Source organism: Chiroxiphia lanceolata, chromosome Z (assembly GCF_009829145.1).
Source record: "Chiroxiphia lanceolata isolate bChiLan1 chromosome Z, bChiLan1.pri, whole genome shotgun sequence".
NCBI lineage: Eukaryota > Metazoa > Chordata > Aves > Passeriformes > Pipridae > Chiroxiphia > Chiroxiphia lanceolata.
The window spans coordinates 20,336,636-20,360,038 of NC_045671.1; the positions used below are offsets into that span (position 1 = coordinate 20,336,636).

Here is a 23,403-nt window from a genome sequence, read left to right on the forward strand (position 1 = left end):
AGTATTACATTGATATTCTTGCTGCAAAATAGTTGTCTCAAATACACACATGTCAAAGTTCCTGATAAACAGTATTATACGCTGTTATTTCCCAAATGTAGTTCTGTCTTTAAAATAGGTTATTTCAACTTTCTTCCGTATTCTAGTGTGAATTTCAAGACATCTGTCAGGCCATGAGCCTGCAAAGAACTGTAATAGTCCTCCTGTTTTTACACAGAATTCATTTAAACCCCAATGTGTAGTGAAAATCAGAGGAAGAATAATCTCTCAAGGACAAAACAGATTCCTTAAGCTTCTTAAAAAATAGTGCAAGATATTAAAAAGTACTTGTACTTTTAGAACAACTGTGATTCTTATGGTGTCTAATAAAGAGGAAATTTTTTCAGGGCTGTATCACTCTCGTATATGGCTTCCAAACAGCTACAAACAAACAGCTGCTTTTATATTTTTCAGAAAACTACACAGGTTTGAAACAGATTTTGTTCACTGAAAACTTGTAAAGAGAAGTTTCACTCTGATTTCACAGAACAGTGAGAGAGCCTAAACTACTTTGTATACATGACTTATAGCAGATTCACAAAACCAACTCTTTATGTACAAGTATGTAAACCAGGTTTTTTTATGCTAACATGGTTAAAGAGAAGAAAACTAATGGACATTTCTGAACAGAGTTACAAAGAAAAGGTTATCCTTTTCTGAGTAAGGTAATCTCTTATAGCATTTGTTCTATTACAAGTATGTGGCATTGAATTACTTTTTGTTGGAGAAGTATTCAAGGTATTTAAGGACTCGAATAACTGAAGTAAAGAGGAGTCTCCAAGGACAGCATAATAGGGGAGTCTTAACTGGTTAAAGCTGGAAGCAAGTTCTGTGCACTAATTCCTAGTCATAACTACATTTTCAATAGTGAGAGATCTCAGAAAACTGATATTTCTGAGATCTCAGAATTGTGATTCCAAATTCAATGCCTATGATAGGAGACAAGAACAAAAGCTGGCAGCAAAGATTTTCAGAAAAAGGATGTTTAGCCAAGGTCTAAATTTTTTCTTGCTTCAAAGTATCTTTTCCTCCCCTGCCTGGGACAGTGAAAGCTCCAGTTCAAAATACTCATGTTCTAAAAAATTATGAGTATGGTCTCCCTAAAGAAAAGTACCAATTTCATTAAATTGTCAAAAATCAGCAAAACTCCATCATTTGGTGGTGACATTTATTAAAAATGGGACAGTAAGAAGTATAAAACATTGTCTATTACCAATCAAATTCATGTAGGAATAAATAATTAATGAAAACAAAGTTGTAATTCTAAAGCTATTAACCATTAATCATTAGAATTCTATACACACAAGAAAATCTAAGACAAAGGGTTTATTATTTCAAGTACCCATTTCAACTGAAGCCTGATGCTTAATGGCAGACATTAATAAATACTCTTAAAAATAATTTTCCAAATTTTTTTTAAAACCCCACATTTCTATTATTTATACAGTGCAAAGCACAAACTGTGAGAAACTGGCAGGTTTAATGACTAGAATTTGTATACTAAACTGAAAAGCAAAGTGACTGGAAAAATCGAATGAGGTGTACTTTTTACCTGTGCAAATTCACCTCTGATCATATCAAACTTCTGTTTCTCATGTACAGCTCTAGCAGTATTTGTCCCATCAAATGGCTCTGCAAGATCAAACACAAACATTAAAAATGTTAAAAAAAAAGAGCTAGGTCGTCTCCACTAAGCAAGTAATCAGACAAAAAACAGTAGGGTCAACATATCGCTGCTTCTCAAGAGTGTTTTGAATAGCCAATTCCACTTTGGTTCTCAAGCTTTCTTTCTACATAACATTTATCAAAATGAAACACAAAACCAAACAGAGAAGCAAAGAAAAGTCCCAAACCCTGAATGCTCTGAATGACCCTAATGGAGTGCATCCTCAGAGAGTTTGCAGAGGAGACAAAGCTGAGTGGTGCAGTTGACACAACAGAGGGACAGGATGCCAAACTTGAGAAATGGGGCCATGAGGATCTCAGGAAGTTCAACAAGTGCAAGTGCCAGGTGCTGCACCTGGGTCAGGGCAATCCCAGACATGAGTACAGACTGGGAGAGGAAGTGATCGAGAGCAGCCCCGCCAAGGACGACTGTGGGGATTCTTGTGGTTGAAAGGCTGGACATGAGCTGGTAACGTGCACTTGCAGCCCCAAAAGCCAACTGTGTCCTGGACTGCATCAAAAGCAGCATGGCCAGCAGGTCAAGGGAGGAGATTCTGTGATTCTGCCCCTCTACTCTGCCCTCATGAGACCCCAACCGAAGCACTGCATTCAGCTCTGGAGTCCTCAGCACAGCAAAGACATGGACTGCTGGAGCAGGCCCAGCGGAGGGACAGAAAAATGATCAGAGGACCGGAGCACCTCTCCTGTGATGAAAGGCTCAGAGAGTTAGGGTTGTTCAACCTGGAGAAGAGAAGGCTCTGGAGAGCCCTTTTATAACATCTTCCAGAACCTAAAGGGGGACTACAAGAGAACTGGAGAGGGACTTTTAACAAGGGTATGTAGTGACAGGGCAAGTGGGAATGACTTCAAACTGAAAAAGGGTAACCTCAGATTAGATATGAGGAAGAAATTCTTTACTATGAAGGTGATGAGACACTGGTACAGGTTGCCCAGGAATGGTGTGGCTGCCCCATCCCTAGAAGTGTTCAAGGTCTGATTGAACGTGGCTCTGAGCAGCCTGGTCTAGAGGAAAATGTCCTTGCCCATGGAAGGGGGTTGGAAAGAGATAACCTTTAAGGTAACTTCAAACCTAAACTGTTCTATGACTCTATGAATGCTCTAATGATATGTAATCCATAATGAAGTCATAATTATCTATTGAAGCATACTATGATTGTTCTGAATTTATGCACCAGTAATTACTTGTTACAGCTCAATAGTCTGTGATAACATATCAGACTATAACATATCAGAATATTATACCAGAATATGACTTTTGAAACTTACTACACATGAGCCTTCTGGAACTATTCACTTCAGATTCATCTCATTCAACAGCTTCTCAGTGAAATATCGAGAATATAGCAAAGTATTTACTATAATTTTTTATATAACACATATCAACTGCTGTAAAAATATATTTTATCACTTCACACCTATTCTGCAGTATCTGTGCATAAGTTAACAATTTGGGGCTTCTACCTTCTAACTGACTACAAATCTATGTGCTGTTTTTATCCCTTTTTTCCTAACATAATTTATGTAATAGTTCGGAACTTGCTGCTAATAGGATTGCCAACATTAAAGCAATAGATACTAAAAAAATGATGATGCAGGGACTACACATTACATTGTGCTACAAAGCTGATTGTATAGTCTTCTGCCTTAAAAGAGAACTGTTTAAGTAACATTGTATATTTCACACAGGCAAAATGTATGACAGTCCTTAAGGGCCACAGAACCACAAAAGTATTTGCTAGATCAAGTAGCTTTTTTGTTTAGTTGGTTATGAATTGGTTTTTTTTCAGCTAGGGACACATAGTAAAATAAAGCATTAACCAGACACCAAAAGACTTATGCCATTATGGAGACTAGAATTTCAAATTTGGAACATGTTTCATGGCATTAGGTTTTTATTTCTGCTATTTAAATGCATAAAGAACTTTTTTCAAGCAATAGATGTTGTATACTTGGCAGTTTTCTAAAAGGCTTCTCTTCAGACTACCTAGACTTCAGTGGACATCGACAGGCAGATTTATTTTATTTTAGGATGCACCATACCTTTAGGTTCGAACAAAAAGCTGCAATGAAATAAAAAAGTACATAATCCTCTAATATCAGTCATAATCCGACAGAGTGATCGAGTGCCACTAAGAATTCCATGTCCCTTACTATATGAAGCAGTACAGAATTTCTTTTGTCTTAAATGTGATGGTAACTGCTTTTTTAATGCTGTGACCTTTATGTACTTTATATTGAAACAAGACATATCTATATCTTAAAGCAATAAGAGCAGAACTGTACAATCTTCTGAAACCACCAGTGGAAAAAAGCTGACTTCCCTTTATTCTTCCTGCATATTAACTGTCAAAAGACAAACTCATTCCCTGGAGCACAGCAAGAGTAGTTTTGCAATCAGCTACTCTTTACACCACTACATTTTCTAACCATCAAGACAGAGAGAGTTCACTGTAAGTTATTTTGTTCACACAGAGAGATAAGAATATTAAAAGAAAAAAGTAACACAACTTTAACACTGATGCTTGAGGGAAAGGCTAAAGGGGATCATCTTTCCAAATGAAAATCCAAAAAACCACACAACTTCAAAACTGTTGCCAATCAAGCCCTGAGGAATTCTTTTTTGAATTATTTTTAACATGTAGATCTGAAAGATTTGAAAGCATGAATCAAGTGCAGCTGAGATGGCTTCCAATTCAATTTCCCTAAATGACTATCCATTTAATTATCTCACAAAACTGTCATGTTTCTAGCTTTTCCAAACTGTATCTTTTTCAATATGAGAGTATAATATTACCTGATATAGACAAGATTTAAACTGAAACTAGAATAGTCACTAGCAATTTAGAATTTCTGACAAGGAACGTTCAAAATATTATCTAAAAGCAGTGTTGTCTGTACCTATGTATCCCCATAATGGTAAAAGTCTGACAGATTTTAAACTGCCTGCAGAGAGCATCTCTCGTATATTTGTTTCTCTGACAGCAGAAATACATGTGAGAATTAGCCTTAAGATCAATAACAATTAAAAAAACCCACAATTTTTCTTGAGCAAGTCTAAATACAGTGCTACATGCAGAATTATGGAAACTTGCAGGCATAGACTTGTGCAATCTATAAACAAATATATTTTAGATATCTTAAAAATATATGCAATAATAAGAATTACTGAAATTTTAGTCCGCTAACTGGAAAATTTGACAAAGATTTGGAAACCAGAATATGTTGACATGTTTAGCTAGCTTTTGAAATCTTCTCAAGGTACACATACTTTTTGAGAGTAGTTCAGTTTAACAGCTGTTATAAACATGAAGCTTACTTTGAGTTGAAATAGAAAATTTTATTTTTCCCTTCCAATTTAGAAGTAAAACCTTGCTATCTGAGGCTAAACCTCACTAAGCCTTGAACCACATTGTAACAGGAAGGAATCAGATATGCCACCTATAAATAATTCTGCTTTTTTTAATAGTTCAAATGGAAAATGCATTCTTAAGGAAAAGTTGTATGCAATCAAGGCCATTAAATGCAAAATCTAGAGTTGTTTTCTGTATGCTGATATTCTATTTTCCAACCTGACAGAAAGCTAACCTAACTATTCAACCACTTTGTAATGTCCTAAAAATTTGAGAGCTTGAAATACACAGTCCCCTGTAACACAGTGGATCAACATCATGTGACAGCAGCAGACACAGCTGCCCAGCATTCCCACCTCCCACATTCAGATCAGAGCCTTGGCAATGCCTCACTATTCTATCCTGAATTATTTCAGCTGTGCAGATACTCTAATTCTCACATTTCTCAACTCTGAGACTACGAAGTCGAGTGTGCAATCATATTTCAGTGTGGTTTTTTTCTCCTATGAGTGTTAGTTGATTTTTCCCAAAAAGTCAAAGAACAGGAATCCCATCATATGGGATTTACACTGACATTCATATGATTACAGCCAAGTTGGTGAGCTCTAGGCCACAGAATAACCCCCTTCACCAGCAGGTAATTATTCTCTGCACAGAGCAGCACAAAAGCAGGAAATTACATACTAACACACATGGGTGCATGCCTACCCTCAGCAATCCTGAGGAATGTCTGTTCAGCCACAGGACTTCTGCCTTATTCCCCTCCTCCCCCAGCAAAATTTTCCCAGTGTCTAACAACTCTTTCCATACCATTTGGCTCCTGTTCAACTTTTATTCCTCTTTTATCCTGAAACTTCAGCCCTTGATATCCTGATCTTAACAGCCTCCACTAACTTGCAGCCAGGGCCCAGGCCACCTCTCTCTATATGATAACTGTTTCAGTTACACAGCCCCTCTTAGTCCTTCCTGCTTCTCTTTTCATTCTCCTAACATCTCAATCCTTCTCTTGGTCTATCAGCTCCTCTTTCCCTAGTGCAAGCTTCATCTCCTATGTAAGCTTTACTACTCATCTTCTCCACGTACACTCCCCACAGCAGTTGTAAGGCATCACAAGTACACGGATCAGGTTACTTGGATAGTGCTACTGCCCACTTCTGCCATGAGACCTGGCTGAGATCTGCAACTCTATCAGGTAGCCTGGGTGTACCCTCCCGTTCTGTACAAAGTCTACATTCACAAGCTGGCCAAAAACAGTAGCCAAAAGAAGATCAGCATACACATCACTGCTAGGACTTGCAATGCCAGAGCATTTCTAGAACAAAGAATATTCCTCGAGAGTAATCTGAATATGTGCCAGGTGTGTTTTTTCAGAAGTTCAAACTTGGCAAAACTGATGACTATTTTTGTGGAGCAGAAAAAACACACCACTGGCATAAAGGCCATTCCTTATCAAAGTCCTAATCCCTGATCCAAAAGTAACAGGGCAATGAGTGCTCTTGAAGAAAAGGTCAGGAGTACTATTTTTAAACACTACAGAACTTAAAACTTCCTTCTCAAATGTTTTTGACAGGACTGTTTCCAAACTATTTACATTGGTTAAACTTCATTTCCTACATAACACACATACATAATATATTTCTCAAAACACAACCAAGGTAAAGTCTAATTGATAGATTTATGTATTTAATGTCTTAACAGTTAAAAATTATAATGCAGCTTCACATTTTACCTTCTACACAAATAAATTTGTTTCTCCATTCAATACCATCAGGTCTTGGAATAGCTTTGGCTTCACGAACTGAAATCATTTGATGGCTCCAACTAGAAAAAAAGAAAACAATTTGCAAAAATTTTTAACTTAATTCCAAATTAATAGTATCAGTTTACATTTAAAAAAATTGTTAAATTGCTATATCATAATCCTGGTTAACACTGTACTTTATAATAATGAAAAATTTAACAGTCTAATCTTCACAATTCAGTATATAAGAATAAGAAATCGTGTGTAGGAAACAAGAAAATTTTTCCACAAACAGCAGTTTAATTACAAAAGCGTATCCAAAATAGAGCATCATGGGTATTCATGAGTAACATATATTCACAACAGAATAACTTTTTCAACTAACAATGTCAAACTGAATATTGACACCTACATTTATTTCTAAGTTCAAAAGAAATTACAGACTCAAATCTTTTAGAATTTGCTATGGGGAGAAGAGAAAGGTAAGGAGTAAGTGTAGATGAAGTCACATACTGCATTCCATTAAAAAAATACTCAATAGTACAAAAATACATAGAAACAGCTTGCTTAAAGGCCAGCATTCCTCATGCAAGGAACCTATTACTAGAAAGCACCAACACTTCGTATAAGCTGAATTTCAGATCTACAAGTGCAACATCTCCCTACCACTTTCTGTACATAACTTTATGGTAACAAAACCATAGGAAATTATCATACTGAAACAGGAACAGCAGGCACTCTACAGGGCAATCTTTATCATGTGTCAACATCTTTATGATGCTTGGCACGACAACACACCAAATGTAATGGAAGCCAAAACAACCACTTTCCGTTTTATGTTCTTATCTATCCAGCCAGTTTTCAGCTGCTCTTAACTAAACAGAGCAGCTCACGCCCAGTGGCATCATGAGGCACATGCAGGGCAACCAGGGGATTGGGCCCAGCCAGCATGGGTTTGTGAAAGGCAGATCCTGCTCAGCTAACCAGATCTCTTTCTATGACAGGGTGACCTACTTAGTGGATGAGGGAAGGGCTGTGGAAATTGTCTATCTAGACTTTAGTAAAGCTTTTCACATTATTTCCCACAGCATTCTGGAGAAACCAACTGCTCATGGCTTGGATGGGTGCATTGTTCACTGGGTTAAAAAGGAGCTGGATGGATGGGCCCAGAGAGAGAGGTTACCTCCAGCTGGCAGAGAGAGAGGTTACCTCCAGCTGACAGCAGGTCACAAGGTGGTGTTCCCCAGGATTCAGTACCAGAGCGTGATCTGGATGCAGGGATCAAGTGCACCTTCAGACAGTTCACAGGTGACACCAAGTTGGGCAGTAATGTTCATTTGCTGGAGGGCAAGAAGGCTCTGCAGAGGGATCTGGACAGGCTGGATAGATGGGCCAAGGCATATGGTATAAGGCAAAGTGCCCTTAGGTCACAACAACCCCATGCACCGCCACAGGCTGAGAGGAGTGGCTGGAAAGCTGCCCAGATTAAAAAGGTCTCTTCCAAACGAAGATTCTGTAAACCAGGGAACTACTCCATCAACAAAATGCCTGGATCACCAACAATGTATCACCATACATCCTGACTAAATGGCGCTTAGAATGTGCTGCCAGCTGTACTGGTGTTATGTATACCTGACGTGATCTCCTGACTGAATCAATCTTTTGACATAATGCAAAGATAGAGGAGCTGGGCTGGGTACATCAACCACTTGTAGTAAATCTGTAAATATCAACTGGAAATTAAAATACCATCTATAATTCATCAGCTACATTTGGAAGAACCACATGCTCCCTAGGCCATAGACCAGCTGCTGAAACTCCTTTAAGTCAGTGGTGCTAAAACAGCTAAAAATCTGTGACTGTAATTCTACAAATTATCTTAGATACAGTTCATAATTAAAACCACTTATGAAAGTCAGTTGTTTGAATAACTGTACCTACACAAAACATATGCATTATTCTTTTATTTAAAAATATGAATAGGGCTTATTTTCAAAAAGTGCAGGATGTAGCACATGAAGTAGGTTCAGGATACCTCAGTGTGTATATTTAGACTTCTCCTTATATATTCTTTAGAAAATTAGTACAGATTATGATGATTCCTAGTACTCAATGCAAACTAAAGCTTTCATTCTAACCCATCATCCTTCCTCTCCTTAATTCCCATAGTAGACTACTTTTGCAAGATTTACAGGTATTGTGAAGCATCACATACTTTCCTATCATGTCTTTTAATAAATGACCACCAACAGAAGCTTAATTCAGATGAATTGCTCAAAAAAGAACAAACATGAACACACATTAAAAAAACACAAAAAGAAAAACAAAACAAAAAAACACCAAAACAAAAAACAAAAACCAAACCAAACCAACAAAAAAAAAAAAAAAAGAGAGAAAGAAAATGGAAAATGTATATGCCCAGAGCATCAAACAAGTTTAAACTGCAGCCTGAGGACATTGGTTGTGAGTAGAAGATGAGAGTTCAACTCATCTGCTTTTTCTGAAAGCCCTATTTAAAACTCAGAGTGATCCAGACCAGTGGGAGAAAAAAAAAAGTCATGAAACAAAGTATTCAATCTGCATTTAATTTAAGCAGGCAGTACGGTTTCACTTGAAACAGTAATTCTTCTCTTGAATTCTCTTTTTTCTAGGTTATACTCGATGCCTCAGCAAAAAATAAACGCATTTATAATACACCGGTTAAGCAAAAAAGCAACATAAAAGTGACATTTCTAGCTATTTAAACTTGAAAATAACTGTTTTATCTGATAGTCTCACTAAACCCATCAGTACCAAAATCATCCTGAATTAGAAATTAATTGCCAACAGCAAATTATTTGTGTATCAATTTTAATCATTTTGGCTTGCATACAGTAACTTCACTGTTACCAACACAAAGCAAATATTCTCCACATACAGATTTGCAATCCGTAAGTTAACGATGGCTATTTAAACAGCTATTTCAATTATCAGTTATTTCTGTTGTCACTGCCTTCATTAGATACATGATCTTCAGAGGGAAGACAAATATTTGAAAGAAAGATCAGGCAATTTCAGGTGTCTGTATAATGACACTACAAATAAAATAAAAAGTTTATCTTTTCCAGAGCATTCTTACAAATCAAAGCCACTTATATAAACACACTAAGATGGATAAAAATTGCAAGCATATATAATTCAATATGATATTAAAAATGATCCCTTTATTACTTGACCAATTCTACTGTGAAAAGAGTTGCCACCAACTGCTCACTGTAATTTTTATTTTGTCATTAAAATGTAATCAATCTTTTGTCATGTCAAATACAACTTAATGAGTGAATGATCTTAAACAACTGCTACATAACTTGCAACAATAAATTTAAGAGAAGTAGTCATAAAGGACAAACTCTAGGTTCCCTAACAGCATATTCAGGGGAACAAGGCCTCAGTTTGGAAAGAGACATCCAAGTGAAAACCTGCTGCCTTCACTCACAGCTGCAGAAATGAAATCAGACACCTCCTTTGGAGGGACTGGTAAATATGGACCAGTTTCCAAATACTTTCTTTGGACAACATCTAAATGCATTTTTTCACTTGATCACATTCACTGCATAATCAGCAGACCTTTGACAATTTTAAATATTAGAGTAATAATGGAGTCACAAGCATGCTTTTAGCCAGTTCTACCATAAGAAACATTATGCAGACTTGAACTCTTATGGCAAGATAATTATACAACCATAAAGGCAAAACAAGATCTGCCAAATGTAGTGTGTTAGTCCAATGTGTGTAGCAATTTCCAAATCACATTTCTCTGGGGATAGGGATGAAGGGTTGTAAAAGTTACTTCTTACGGACACACTGAAAGCCCCAAAGCAGAACTGTGGAAAGAGCACTGTATAAATACATGGTAGTAGGCAGTTTTCTGAAACATCTTACAGTCTAAATAAATCAAACATGTTAAAAGGGAAAAAAACACAGCACAAGGAGATGAACTTATTCATGGCTGCACAGCACACAAGGTGGCTTTGTTTCTTCCTTTGCCATACTCTTTGGGCCCATCCTGCCTTTAAATATTAGGCACTACCTAAAGTAAAATAAACTACAGATTTTAAATTAAATACTTGATGGCCTTTGCTAGAGTGAGGGAGAAGTTTAAAACAATACATCCCTGTCTTCTCCTACCTTCCTGACCAACACATGTAAAATAAATGAGTAGTTAAGCATTCTAGGCAAGTGGCTTCAATGACTCATTCTGTTCAAAATTATGATCTTCACACATGATCTGATCATTCTTGATTGCATACTATTCATTCAGCAAAACAGTTCCTGTGTATCAAACCTGGTAGTGCATTCTACTCCTACAAAAGACAGAAACCTACAACAATCACTTTTATGAAAACCGAAATAGCAATTTTAGTCTCTTTAGTAATCTTTTCATCAAACACATTACAGCCCAATAGTGAAAGTTCACTGGCTAGGTCATTGAAATATGGCCCAGTTTAACAGTCACAGTATCTGAAATACAATCTCAATATTTTAGTGCATAAAAACACCAGTAAATATTTCACAGGGAAAGAAAACCCTTAAAAAATTGCTAGCTACAGCAGTGAAAATATTCAACACATTCTGGAGTAAGATACTGGTTCTTCCATGAAAGGCAGAACTAAGAGAGCCCTGTGTTGTGTGTATTTACAAGCTTAATGAGTCAGCAGGGCCCTGGCAGCCTGGAGAGCCAACCGTGTCCTGGGGGGCATCAGGCAAAGCATCGCCAGCCAGTCGAGGGAGGGGATTGTCTTGCTCTGCTCTGCATTGGAGCAGCCTCACCTTGAGTACTGTGTGCAGTTTTGGGCACCACAATATAAGAAAGACATTGAGTTATTAGAGAGTGTCCAAAAGAGGGCCATGAGGATGGTCAAGGGTCTGGAGTGGAAGCCCTATGAGGAGCGGCTGCGGTCACTTGGTCTGTTCAGTCTGGAGAAGACTTAGGGGAGACCCCATCAGGGCCTTCAACATCCTCACAAGGGGCAGCGGATGGGCAGGTACCAATCTCTTCACTCTCGCAACCAGTGACAGGACTTGAGGTACTGGCATGAAGCTGAGTCAGGGGAGGTTTAGTTTAGATATGAAGAAACTCAGTATATTCTGTGATTCTACTATTTAACTCTTATCGACATTCTCACTTGTATGTTGTTTCCATCAGCAACTTCAAAGCAAAGATAACACATTTGTGCCTAGCATGACACTGTTCTTTGGTTCTCACTGGCCTGCTATCTCACACACAAAAAACTTTTAAGACATGATCATGTTCCTCCCTATAGGCACTAATTTGTCTTCTCCGGGCAATTACCAGGTTTTAAGAAACTATACAGAAATTTAGTAACTTCAAGACATCAACCCTATTCCTTTCAAACATGATTTACAGTTGTCAGGGATACACAGATGGTCAATTAAACAGTACACCTGGCTAAGTTTTAATTCTGTAGCAGAAAGAGTTAAAAAAACCTGCTGCATTAAGTGCATCATTTCCTCAAATGATTTCTCAGCTATGTAACATTTTCAACACAGGAATTCTAATGACTATTTTTACAGGAGGTTTTTTGTGTTTGTTTGTTGGTTTTTTTTAACAGAATATCATGAGTCAAATGTTTAAATACTTAACAGATACTGGACAGTGGAAAAACCAGCCAGACATTCTTTTTTTCCAGTTGTTTTTTAAAAACATTTTCTTCCTTTGACATCAGCAAGTATCCTGTCTACAATGTTACTTTTTCAAACCTTGTTTTAACCACTTCACCTGTGTGATTAAATTTAGGTAACATTTTTTCCTGGTTTATGAACATCACAAAAAATAATATTTAGGGATTACCATCACTTCAAGTACCGATATTGCAGAAGTCTTCATATATCTTAATATATCCTGTCTAACAGCAGACAAAACCAAAGTCTTTCTGGACCAGCCACCAACTAGGCAGAAATCTGGTCCTGACTATGTTCACAAGTGCTCAAACCAGAAAAGTCAAATTAGGTATTTTTCCTGCATTTAGACAAGATCATCTCTATTACTTTGCCCAGGCAAATCAGAAAATTCTTCCTTATTGGAAAATACATTTACTTTCATATATGAGAAGATTAACAGCTTGTTGTTCAGTCAAGTAGTAAAGGATTCATCTAGTGCTCAACATAAATCAGAAACCTGAGGTTATCCTTCAGTAGTGTCTTCCCATTTGCCTCTTTACCAAACATCACCTTGCCAGCTGAAAAGACAGGTACTCAGGAGAAACATTATACTATAGTGTAATATAACAAACCCTAGCAATTTTTAAAGGACAACAGTCTCTAGCTTTCGGCACCTATTTCACAGGACAGAATGCCTGGCTAAGTAGAAGATGTCAGATACTTTATCAACATTCCTATTGTCATTTAGCTTTTCACCCTTTTCCTCCCTGTCAATTACCATTCCTTCATTATTGCAATTCTTTCTCTTCAAGCATTAGAAAGTGTTGCTATATTGAATAGAAGGAATCAAAGTTTTGCATATTCCAAACCACAAAGACAAGCTTATTACTTACTCAAATTCTGTGGCATAATATTTGAAGAAGCCTATTAGCAAATCTCCAAGACTTGATCCATTTTTTGAGATGTAAGGAGGAATGGTACATGGAGCTTGATGAACAAGATGCAACTGCATAGTAGGATCAAAACATTCCTGTCAAAAAAAAATCAGTGTATATATATATATATATATATATATATATATATATGTATATACTACATACACACACACACACAAAGAGAGTCTTAAACAAGATGAATATATTTTTCCCAATAAGAAAGCTGCTTATCATTTGCTTGTTAGAAGTTCAAGGACAATTTACAAGCCAACAACTATTTCTCTTCCGCTCCTCTCTTGATACTAGTTACTCTCTCTGAACTCAGGTAGAATCATCTTGCACAGGAGTGTGTGAGACCACCTCTTGACTTCTGTTTACTAAAGAACTTTAACATGGGAGAATCTTTGAACTGCACTGAGCTGGCTGCAGTTGAATTGAGATAAGGTAAGTAAAACTAATGCATCCATTGCCAATTTTGAACACCTATGGTACAGAAACAATCCCAAAGGAAGGCCTGACTTTTCTCCCACACCAGAGTTCAAATGGCATATGAACCCCACTGGCAATAAAATGAATCTGCATCCTCCCACATAATGAGTTCAAAGACTGCAGTCACACTTCCTCTAGCCAAGCTATCTGAATAAATATAAAAAAGCCACAACAGTGAAGTTATACAAAAACCCTGAATACACAGAATGCAGGACTTCAGCTGAAGTATGCTTTTCTTCAGAGGGAAGGGGGTGGGCATGATGGGGGTAAGAAAAGGTCAGATTTGCTATGAAAAGAAATCACTATTGCCAGCTTAAAAAGGAATCTATACAAGGCTAAATTAACATGGGTTTAGCTCTGTTCTACTGTTTCAGTGTCCATTGCATCCTTTAGGTTATCATGATAGACTGCAATACATGGAGGAAAACATATCTTCCCGATAAACATTTTTATAACCTGGTAATACCAGGTTTTAACACTATCTTACAGCAATGTTGTGTATTTTACTGAAAATTAACCCAAGATACACAAGAGCAAGCTTTCTTCAAATAAAGGAACACATTTATGTAAATTTAGAGACTTATTCACTCATTACTGTATCTCCCCTCTCCTCCCATTCATTTGTTATTTTAAAGAGAAGTATGAGGCATGACTCAAACTTTATAGCACTAGAATAGCACTAGAAGTACTACACACTGTAATGCTATTTCCATGTCCACAGCTGGCAGCTCTTCCTCTGAGAAAAGCACAGTTAGTGATCAAAACCAGTAGGACTGAAAAGTCTGGGACTTCTGTCCTCTTCTGCCAATTCTAGCAAAACTTCCTGGAACCTTGTGCAGTATCTTCGGGGAAAAAAACCCATTCTTCTAGCAATGAAAAAATTTCAAGTGTTGATCTCACATGATACAACTTTACATATTAAACATACATAGAAAACACAGTTAGTAGAGCTCAGAATTTAACAGCTTATAATTCATCAGAAGACACCAAAACAATGGAGACACACAGACATAAAAAGCAGATACGCAGCACACAAAGATGTAGAAAGGGAACAGCTGTTCCTATGTCATACAGTATATACAGTTTTAACCCTAAAATTAATCAGAAAGGTACTAGAGTGAAAGTTACTCCTTGCCCATTCCCACAGAAAGTTACAGAGTCACAACAGTTGAATTCAGAACTAGCAGCATACCAGCTCAAGAACATACAAGGGAGGAGGCAAAAGAAAAAGCAAGGGATGATGACCTCCAAACAATACAAAATAGAAACGTAACGAAATTACTACAACAGATGTCTACTAAGACCAGTAAGTAAATGTTTGGAGGTAGCAGACATCTTTGAAAAGGAGAACAAGATTAACTTTTTAAAGCTTTGAATATTTAAATGCCCAAGAACTTCTCAACTGCAGGTAAATTCTGCCAGCACAGTGAGGCTGGCATCCTGAGCAGCTAAAAAGCTGGCAATAAGATTTCAGACAAATCAAAGTTTTCCTCACTCAGAAAGGCATTTGCCTTCAGAAAATACACCTGTATTATTCTATATAAGTGCTCCAGTAAAAAGGCAAGTTATGGTCTATAGCAGCTAGCCATTAAAAAACCCAACCACCTAGTTCTATAAATAATTCCCATTTCCACTTGGTTTAGTGGTTATATCTCTATGAAAATTACTCTTAAAAAGGCAACTAAGTATTGCAAAAAAGAAGGCATGACTGAAATTAAGTTTCTGGAAGAAAGTAAGGTTTTGTAACACTAACTAAAGCAAAGTATTAATAACATCCTTGTGATACTGTTAGTAAATTTATTTTTTAAGCACTGTCAGTTGGTGATCACCACACATAAAGGCAAAAAACTGTTTCATCTTTCTGAAATAAAGAAATTTTTTTATGGAAGAAGTAGCCATTACCATACTAGAAAGTTTTACATGTAAAACCAAATTAGTTATTACTTAAAATTCAGTATATGGAAGATGTAATGAAAACTTCTGTCAAGAAACATCAACACTCAGTATATCAATAACCAACAATGTAATTTTTTTAACATAATTTCTTAACAAAGCAATCACTCAGTGTCCAGTGAACAAGAGGTCAGACCAGCCACAGGACACACACACTCATTTTTTTGCTTTGCCACAGACAACCCATGAAAATCCACTAGCCTCAACTCATCTCCATTCACCTGTTGTAAAACAGGGATAACAGTATTTGCCTTCCTGTTAGGGGGACTCAGGGAATAACTAGATAAACACAACAAGGTAGATTCTGCACATAAAGGAGTGATATGGTTTGAAGCTGGCTCCCTGCCAAGTCTCCAAACCTTACCACAAGAAGTCCCCTCCCCCAAAAACCTCAGGGAGAAGAGGGAGAAAAGACAACTAAGAAAACCCGAAATGAGAGAGAGACAGCTAAAGTGATATATATAAATATATTTACACCTATATTACAGTTATATACAATTGAAATATATATACAATTTCACAGGGGAAAGGGAAGGGGGAAGGGAAAAGGAACAAAACCAAAATAACATATATATATATCCCAATCAGTAGCCTGAGATCTAGTAACTAAAGAGTTAGCAAAGAAATATCCCACCACTCTCCCTGGGACAACCGAGAGTCGCTCCGGGACGATCGCCGGCACCCTCCGCCTCCCAAGGTCGACAAGGCCTTACCAGGCCTCGCTCCCCAACACGGCAGACTCAACAGCAGGGAACCTGCACCTCCAAGCCACCAGAAGGAAAGAGAGCGAAGGCCTCTCCTCCTTTCTTCTTATAGTCTGGTTTACGTAAAAATCGTAGGGAATACTGGGTAAATCTAGACCCTTCCTTGGCTACAAACTGGTCACCAAGGAAGGCCTAGCCCAAACTACCACAAGGAGGTTGTCTAATAAAATGGATTTACAAAGCATCCTTCAAATTAGCTTAGTTTCAAGTAGGCAATCCCTGTAAGTTTTCCCTTTTTAACTGCACTAAAAGGCAAAAGATCCAACTTCTATTAAAATTAGTCCCTAATGCACTTACAGTGTCTTTGCCTCAAGCCACCTTAAGAGACGGAAAGGAAATTCAGGATCTGATGGAGTAAATATAAATGAGCTATCCGTTATTTCCAGATATTTCAGAAAAAGGGACCCCAAAGTCCTTTTCCTTTTTTGCTAGATCTCTAATCTTGGCTGATTTCTCAAGAAACACCAGTATTGAGCAACATGTAAACATTATGTAGCTTGAACATGAAACAAGTACACTCATTCCACCTTACACATTGGAAAGGAAGACAAGTGTACATAAAAAAAAAATTATATTTGAGTGTCTTGATGTATAGTGAGTTTAACTCTGAATGTACAGGATTCTTCAAAAAAGTTTACAGTTGTAGCATCAGCACAGTGTCTTGCCATTTTTTATATTCACACACATAAAATACCCTTCACCAGTCTTACAAATGAATATTTAAGTCATGTTTTTACTTTTTAAAAGTGCAACTCAACATGTGAAGCAAATTGTGTCTGTCCAAGGACTGACTTCTACATTGAGCACCACCCCACCTTCTGCTCCAGTTTTAAGACACGACATGAAGATGACGTAGCAGATACAAAAATGTGCTCATGCAAAGTCCACAGAATTCACTATCCACAGCACTCACGGAGACTCGCTTCCATCTTGATTTAAGGCAATACACTTGAACACTTAAGGCTGCTTGAACGCTGGAGGCTCAGGTACAAGTTTCCTTCTGACTGCCAGTGGCAGCAATGTGCACCAGCTGTAGTGGCCTGAGCCATTACAGGTTCTCTAGAGCTCATCTGTAAAGTCCTGACTTGAAGGTAAGTTCTACACAGACTTCAGAACTGATCAGCACATTTTGTGGGCTACTATCATCTACCTGATCTGGATAGTGAGGGCAGGAAGCCCCAGAATACAACCCCACATCTGATATGGTCCAATACCCACTCTAAACGAGGTTGTAAAACACGTCAGCTTGGTGCCAGCTGGAGGCTCACCCACGACAACAGAACGCACTAGTGGGCAAACCTGGTGGCTTTCCAGGACTTCTCACCCCTTCACATTTGCAGCAGGGATATACTGAGACATGGAATCTGCCTTTTGTCTCCTCCTCAATGAAAGCATGTCTCTCTTATATGGTACCAACAATGTAAAATAGAGCACAAAAGTATTTTCAGGCTGCAGACTTGATTTTGAAAAACTGTAGGTAGATGTCTGTAGGGGAGATGTACTATTTATGTGTAGCGTTAGTATGGAGACAGAGCTTTGACCAGCTACAACCACAAGAAAAACATATGGTTTCTTTCGATACTGACATTTGCCTATGCTTTGAAATTATTACCACAAGGTACAAGACCAAATTTGTGTTGCTGTATTTTTAATTTTAAATTTCTCTGAAATATCAGCATTCAGAAATTTTAATTTTCAATTTTTAAACACTTAACTATAATTATATTCCTAATGGAAACAGTAGACCAAAAATATATTTGCAAATTTTTGTTTATAGTAAACAAGTATAAAATATTGTTTTAATTTTGTTAGCAATCCTAGAATTCTCCAAAGGTAATCCAATCATTCTCTAAAGGTAAGATAAGTAACAAGAACAAAAAATAAAAAAAAATCTACATCAGAACAGGGTAAAAAGCCAATTCTTCTAGCTGTGTTCTCAAAACACAGGTACCTGTAGGCGATTTACTCTTTTCACATAACACAAGATAAAACCTTGTACAAACGTTTAATTCATTAGAAATTCATTATATTTTTAGTACAAATTTATAGTACAAATTCATTATATTTTTCAGGTTTTGGTACTGTATACTTCTGCTTTAATCATACAAGGCATTAATGTTTGCATAGTACTCTGAAGGCCTTTACACAGTTCAAACACTGTGTAAATAAATTTATTTCGTAAATGTAAATAATTATAATTTTGCATTATAATTTTGGAGGAGTCAAAATTTACCAATTCTTAACAGTTTTATTTAAATAACATGCTACACAAAACTTACAATACTACAAATTCAAAACCCTATCAGATAAAGCTAAGTGTACAAGAAATGAAAGACAACTTCAAATGCTTTTCAGCCCTCTCAGTCAAGAAATGAGAAGGTATATAGTACCATAAAAAAAACAGAGGAAAAGATAAAGACCATAAAAATGTAGCACAGGTATGTCTAAGCAGATTCACAATGCAGAAATAAAACTGCAGTGTATTATCACTCAAAGCTTTCTTCTGCATCTTGATTACCCTAATTACCCATAATGGCTGACACCATAGTATTTTCTCCTTGATGTACAGTGTTATTATATATTCCCATTTCAGCATTATAGGAAATATATGCAAAAGACAGAATGGCTTTCTGATACTACCTCAGCACAACTGTCAGCAACAAATTACAGAAACACACAGGGACAGGGACATCAAACTATGTGAACTATGAATAAAAAAAAATTAAAAAGTGACACGAGAGGAAAAGTAAGGAGGAAGAAACCAAGGAACTTCAGTAAATAAGTTATAGCATAGAACTATTCATCAATAGAGCTGAGAAATATTTAGGAGGGTAGATCTTACTTCTAGATCTCTTCCTTAGACTAAATCTCATTAATAACAGTCCTAATTCTGGAGGGATCAAAGCATATTGATTCACAGAATTCACTGGAAGTGAACGGAGTATCATCTGGATACAACAGACATGGATGTATGATCTGGATACAAAGTTCCAAAAAGGTGTTTTCTTGTTGGACTGAAGCCAAATTTTGTGATGTCACAAAAGTTTGCGTAGTAGATATTTATCACTCAGTCTGCACACAGAAATATCAGGCAACACAACAGCTGTGGGAGGGTATGGAATTCTGAAACACCAGAGTTGGATGAAAACGTAACATATTAAAAATAGGAACAAGAAAGTTACAACTGACACAGGGATATTTTCAGGTCAGCATAAAGGGAATTAAGTCAGCGGTTTTCATTAGCACTTGTTTCTACCCGTGTGTGAAATCTTCTCATACATAACAGAATTTTCACTACAGAAATTATCAAAAGCAGCAAATAACCTCTTTCACACTTATGTTTAGCAGATCAATGACCAGATTTACAGACTTAATCCATTAGAGACAGTTAAGAAATTATATATTTAGATAAGCAAGGTCATACACATATATTATGTAGTAAAACCATAAGAAGCACTTACCGGGTAATTTTTCTGGAGGGATGGAAGGATGGGTTCAGGTAGGGCTATAAGAAGGAGAAGTTTAAAGTTGCTGTGATTCACATAATTCACAGGAAGCATTATCATATCAAGTACACTGCAGGGTTGAGTTGAAACTTTGTCTTAAAAACATCTATCAAGAACTTCACTTTCATGTCTTTTTTAAAGCAAAAGTTATTCAGCAAACATTTCTATTACTATATTTCCCACTATATAGTACTATAAGAAGTTTATTCAGCTAAGGGAAGCTGTTATCAAGATACTACCATATGTAGAAGGCATGAAAAATTCTACAGCAGCTGGGTACAACTTAATTTCTCAAATCTATATTAATTCATGGCTATAAAAAAATCACCCGGATTCCCTAAAGAAAAAATTAGAGAGTCACTCTTTTTTTTCCCCTATGTCTAATACATATGATTCCATCATAGCATAAGTCTACAGATACTGCAAAAGCACACATTTTTCAGCTGCAAAGTATCATATACTGAACCTCCAAAAGTAACCTAAAGAAAAAATACCCAACGCACTTACTAGGCATTGCTACAAAATCCCTACAAAACACATAAATACAGTCTAATATCGTTAGCTGATCTACTAAATGGCAAACATGTTATAACGACCATGCAGTCATTAATGATACAAACACAAAATGAATTAAACATTTGCCATTTTTTATGAAAATCATGGATTGGGAGACCATTTCTTGCACAACATAAAAAAGAAGGAAAAAACTTATCACTCAGATTAGATGATAAACCAAAACCCAAAACTACTGACATGCCAGTCAAGCCTTAGAGCAGCTACCAAATTACTAGAGCACTCCTCAGACTAAAGCTTTAACATCATCTCTTCAGCATGTTTTTTTAAACAACTGGTCTACATCATTCACTAGGGAGAATAATAACTAAATTCAGTACACAGGACTTCGGACACAGGCTCTCTCAGGGGAAGAGATGTTACAGAATCCTTTTTCCATAGGGACTAAGAATCAGAACAGCAGAATCCTCAGAATATGCTTTGAGTATCTTCAAAGAGTATAATATACCTACCAGGTCTGCTAAGACAATGATCACAGCTTCTTTAATAATATTTTTATTTTATTTGTGAGTGTTTAGAAATACGCAAGAGCTCATAGTTCTGCAATATTTTGGATAATTTCTAGTCCTCTGCCCCTCTAAAACAAAAGGCAACAAAATCTAAGCAATACAAGCAATCAAGATATTGTATCTGGGCCTGCATGTTTTACTAAGAGGATGGACTTTTCCCCTAAAGCTACCACTTATCACTAACATTTGCCATGTGAGTTCTGTTTTCTTACTGTACAAGTTAGTTAGACCTGTTATCTGGAAGAAAGTTCATGTACAAGATACTGATGTATCTATAAAATAAACTGAAGCCACACTAAACGTGTGTATGAAGACATCCACGGGAGTATAAGACTGTGGAAATTAATTAAGTAATACAGGAAAGAAATCTGCCTAGTGAAGACAGGGCCGCTATTTATTGCAAAATAAAGCCTTCAGTTTGTTCCCTCTCCAGTAACATGAACAAAAAACACTATTAGAAGTTCTAGGATACAGGCTACTTCCAGGAGAATTACATGCATGTAGCAGGAAAAAAAACACCTTTAAAATCTTCATGAATAAAACATCAGAACCTAAAGAGATGGTGCTAGTTACATGTACAGACCCACATCTCAGGTGGGTTTTTTTCTGCAGAAAAGGCTGGTGAATCACAGGTAAAATGTTCCTCTTTGGTTTGTAGACTTCTGATCCTCCCCAGACAGCTGACGGATCACAGTTTTGCATGAAAAGGATTATCTGAACCTTTTTTCCCCTTCTCTAGAGAGCTATGCCAGCTGCCACACATGATTATAGCTACTGTCCTCATGCATTTTTGTTAACTAGTGCTTATAGGTACGCAGTGTCCTGCAGGTACATTTATCTAAATTTTTTAAACCTTTGTAAAGCTGGTAGCTCTGCTTCCAGAGAAGAGGTCCACTTGTTAAAGACAAATGCAGCACTAAGGAAATAGAGTAAATGCACTTCAAATCTTTCAAAATTACTCACTTTCAAAATTCTTACTTTCAAATCCTTTTTGTGGAAGATGATTACTGTGTTTGATTTTATTAAACAGGAAAACTACACAGATATGAACTCAAAAGAGGCAGTTTCAACATGGAAAAAAATACTTACTCTGTAAATAGTGCAAAACCATCAGCACAAGACTGTAGCTGCTTAAAGTACCACGACTGGCATCATTTATCTCATGAAAACTTGCCCACTTCTTAATAACCAGTACTAATGGACGAACTCGATTCTCAACTGCAAGTAAAATAAGTACATCTCAAAAAAAGTATATTTAACTATACAGCAATTATTCAACATTTGTTCCTACTTAATCAACATATTTTTTGTATTCTAAGGTTACCTTTCAGAAGCATTTTATAGAATTTAGTTATTCTACAACTACTATCCATCCTACAAAAATCAGAACCAAGTATTTGCATTTGAAAAGAGTCTTTTGAGTAATAAGATCATTATAAATGGGTATGTCAGGAAATTTGCAGGTAAGACAAAACTGGATAGATCAGTCAATACAGTAGTGTCACATTTGACTTCAAAGCTCTCTCCAGTTCCTTATACTAATTTTCCCTGAATTAACTTGCTGCCAGGACAGACCCTAAGTTATTTTTTCATTGAGGGCAGGGAAAAGAATTCTCCTTGTTGGAGGACACAGACCTCATTCTTAAGTTTACCTCAGGATCCATAAGGCAGTAACCTATGCGTACAAACATAAATTTTAATTTTGCCTTGTCCTCAAAAGCTTTTTATGCAGATGAGATGGTAGATAAAATACCTCTTTAAATCAAGACATATTCATTTCATGAGGAATGGCATAAATACAGTCATATTCTAGGTATGATCTTCCAAATTTCTAGGGAATATTAATATCTTCTAATTAAGGTAGTATATCTGTTGTAGGGAGGTATCACTCGCCACAAAATTCTAGGGACCCAGTAGTATACTTAATTTATTATTTGCAGATACGTGGAAGCAGATCATCAACTCAGTCAAGTGCCTTACAACAGCCTTGAATACTTTTATGTTCTGGAGTATCTTTTATAACCTGACATCATTATGCAAGGTTTTGTACTCTGCACATCAGGACTGGAGGACAAAACACATCCAACAACTGCATCACTTGCTTCAGCATCTATGCCCATCTAAATGCCACTCTTCTTCTCAGAATCAACATCCTAGTCTGGAAGACCTCTTGGAAACAACAAAACTCCTTAGCACC

The 23,403-nt window shown here is 36.8% G+C and overlaps 1 protein-coding gene across 3 annotated transcripts in view; it reads right to left on the minus strand.

Moving 5' to 3' along the window:
* Positions 1–23,403, minus strand: part of TENT2 (terminal nucleotidyltransferase 2) — a 45,020-nt gene that overhangs the window by 4,441 nt on the left and 17,176 nt on the right. For all 3 annotated transcript variants that reach the window (XM_032676829.1, XM_032676827.1, XM_032676828.1), the window contains exons 10-14: positions 22,296–22,424; positions 20,080–20,123; positions 13,371–13,507; positions 6,805–6,896; positions 1,592–1,671 (exon numbers count right to left, since the gene is read on the minus strand). In XM_032676829.1, coding sequence (XP_032532720.1) covers positions 1,592–1,671; positions 6,805–6,896; positions 13,371–13,507; positions 20,080–20,123; positions 22,296–22,424 — 482 coding nt within the window. The remainder of the gene's footprint in view (positions 1–1,591; positions 1,672–6,804; positions 6,897–13,370; positions 13,508–20,079; positions 20,124–22,295; positions 22,425–23,403) is intronic.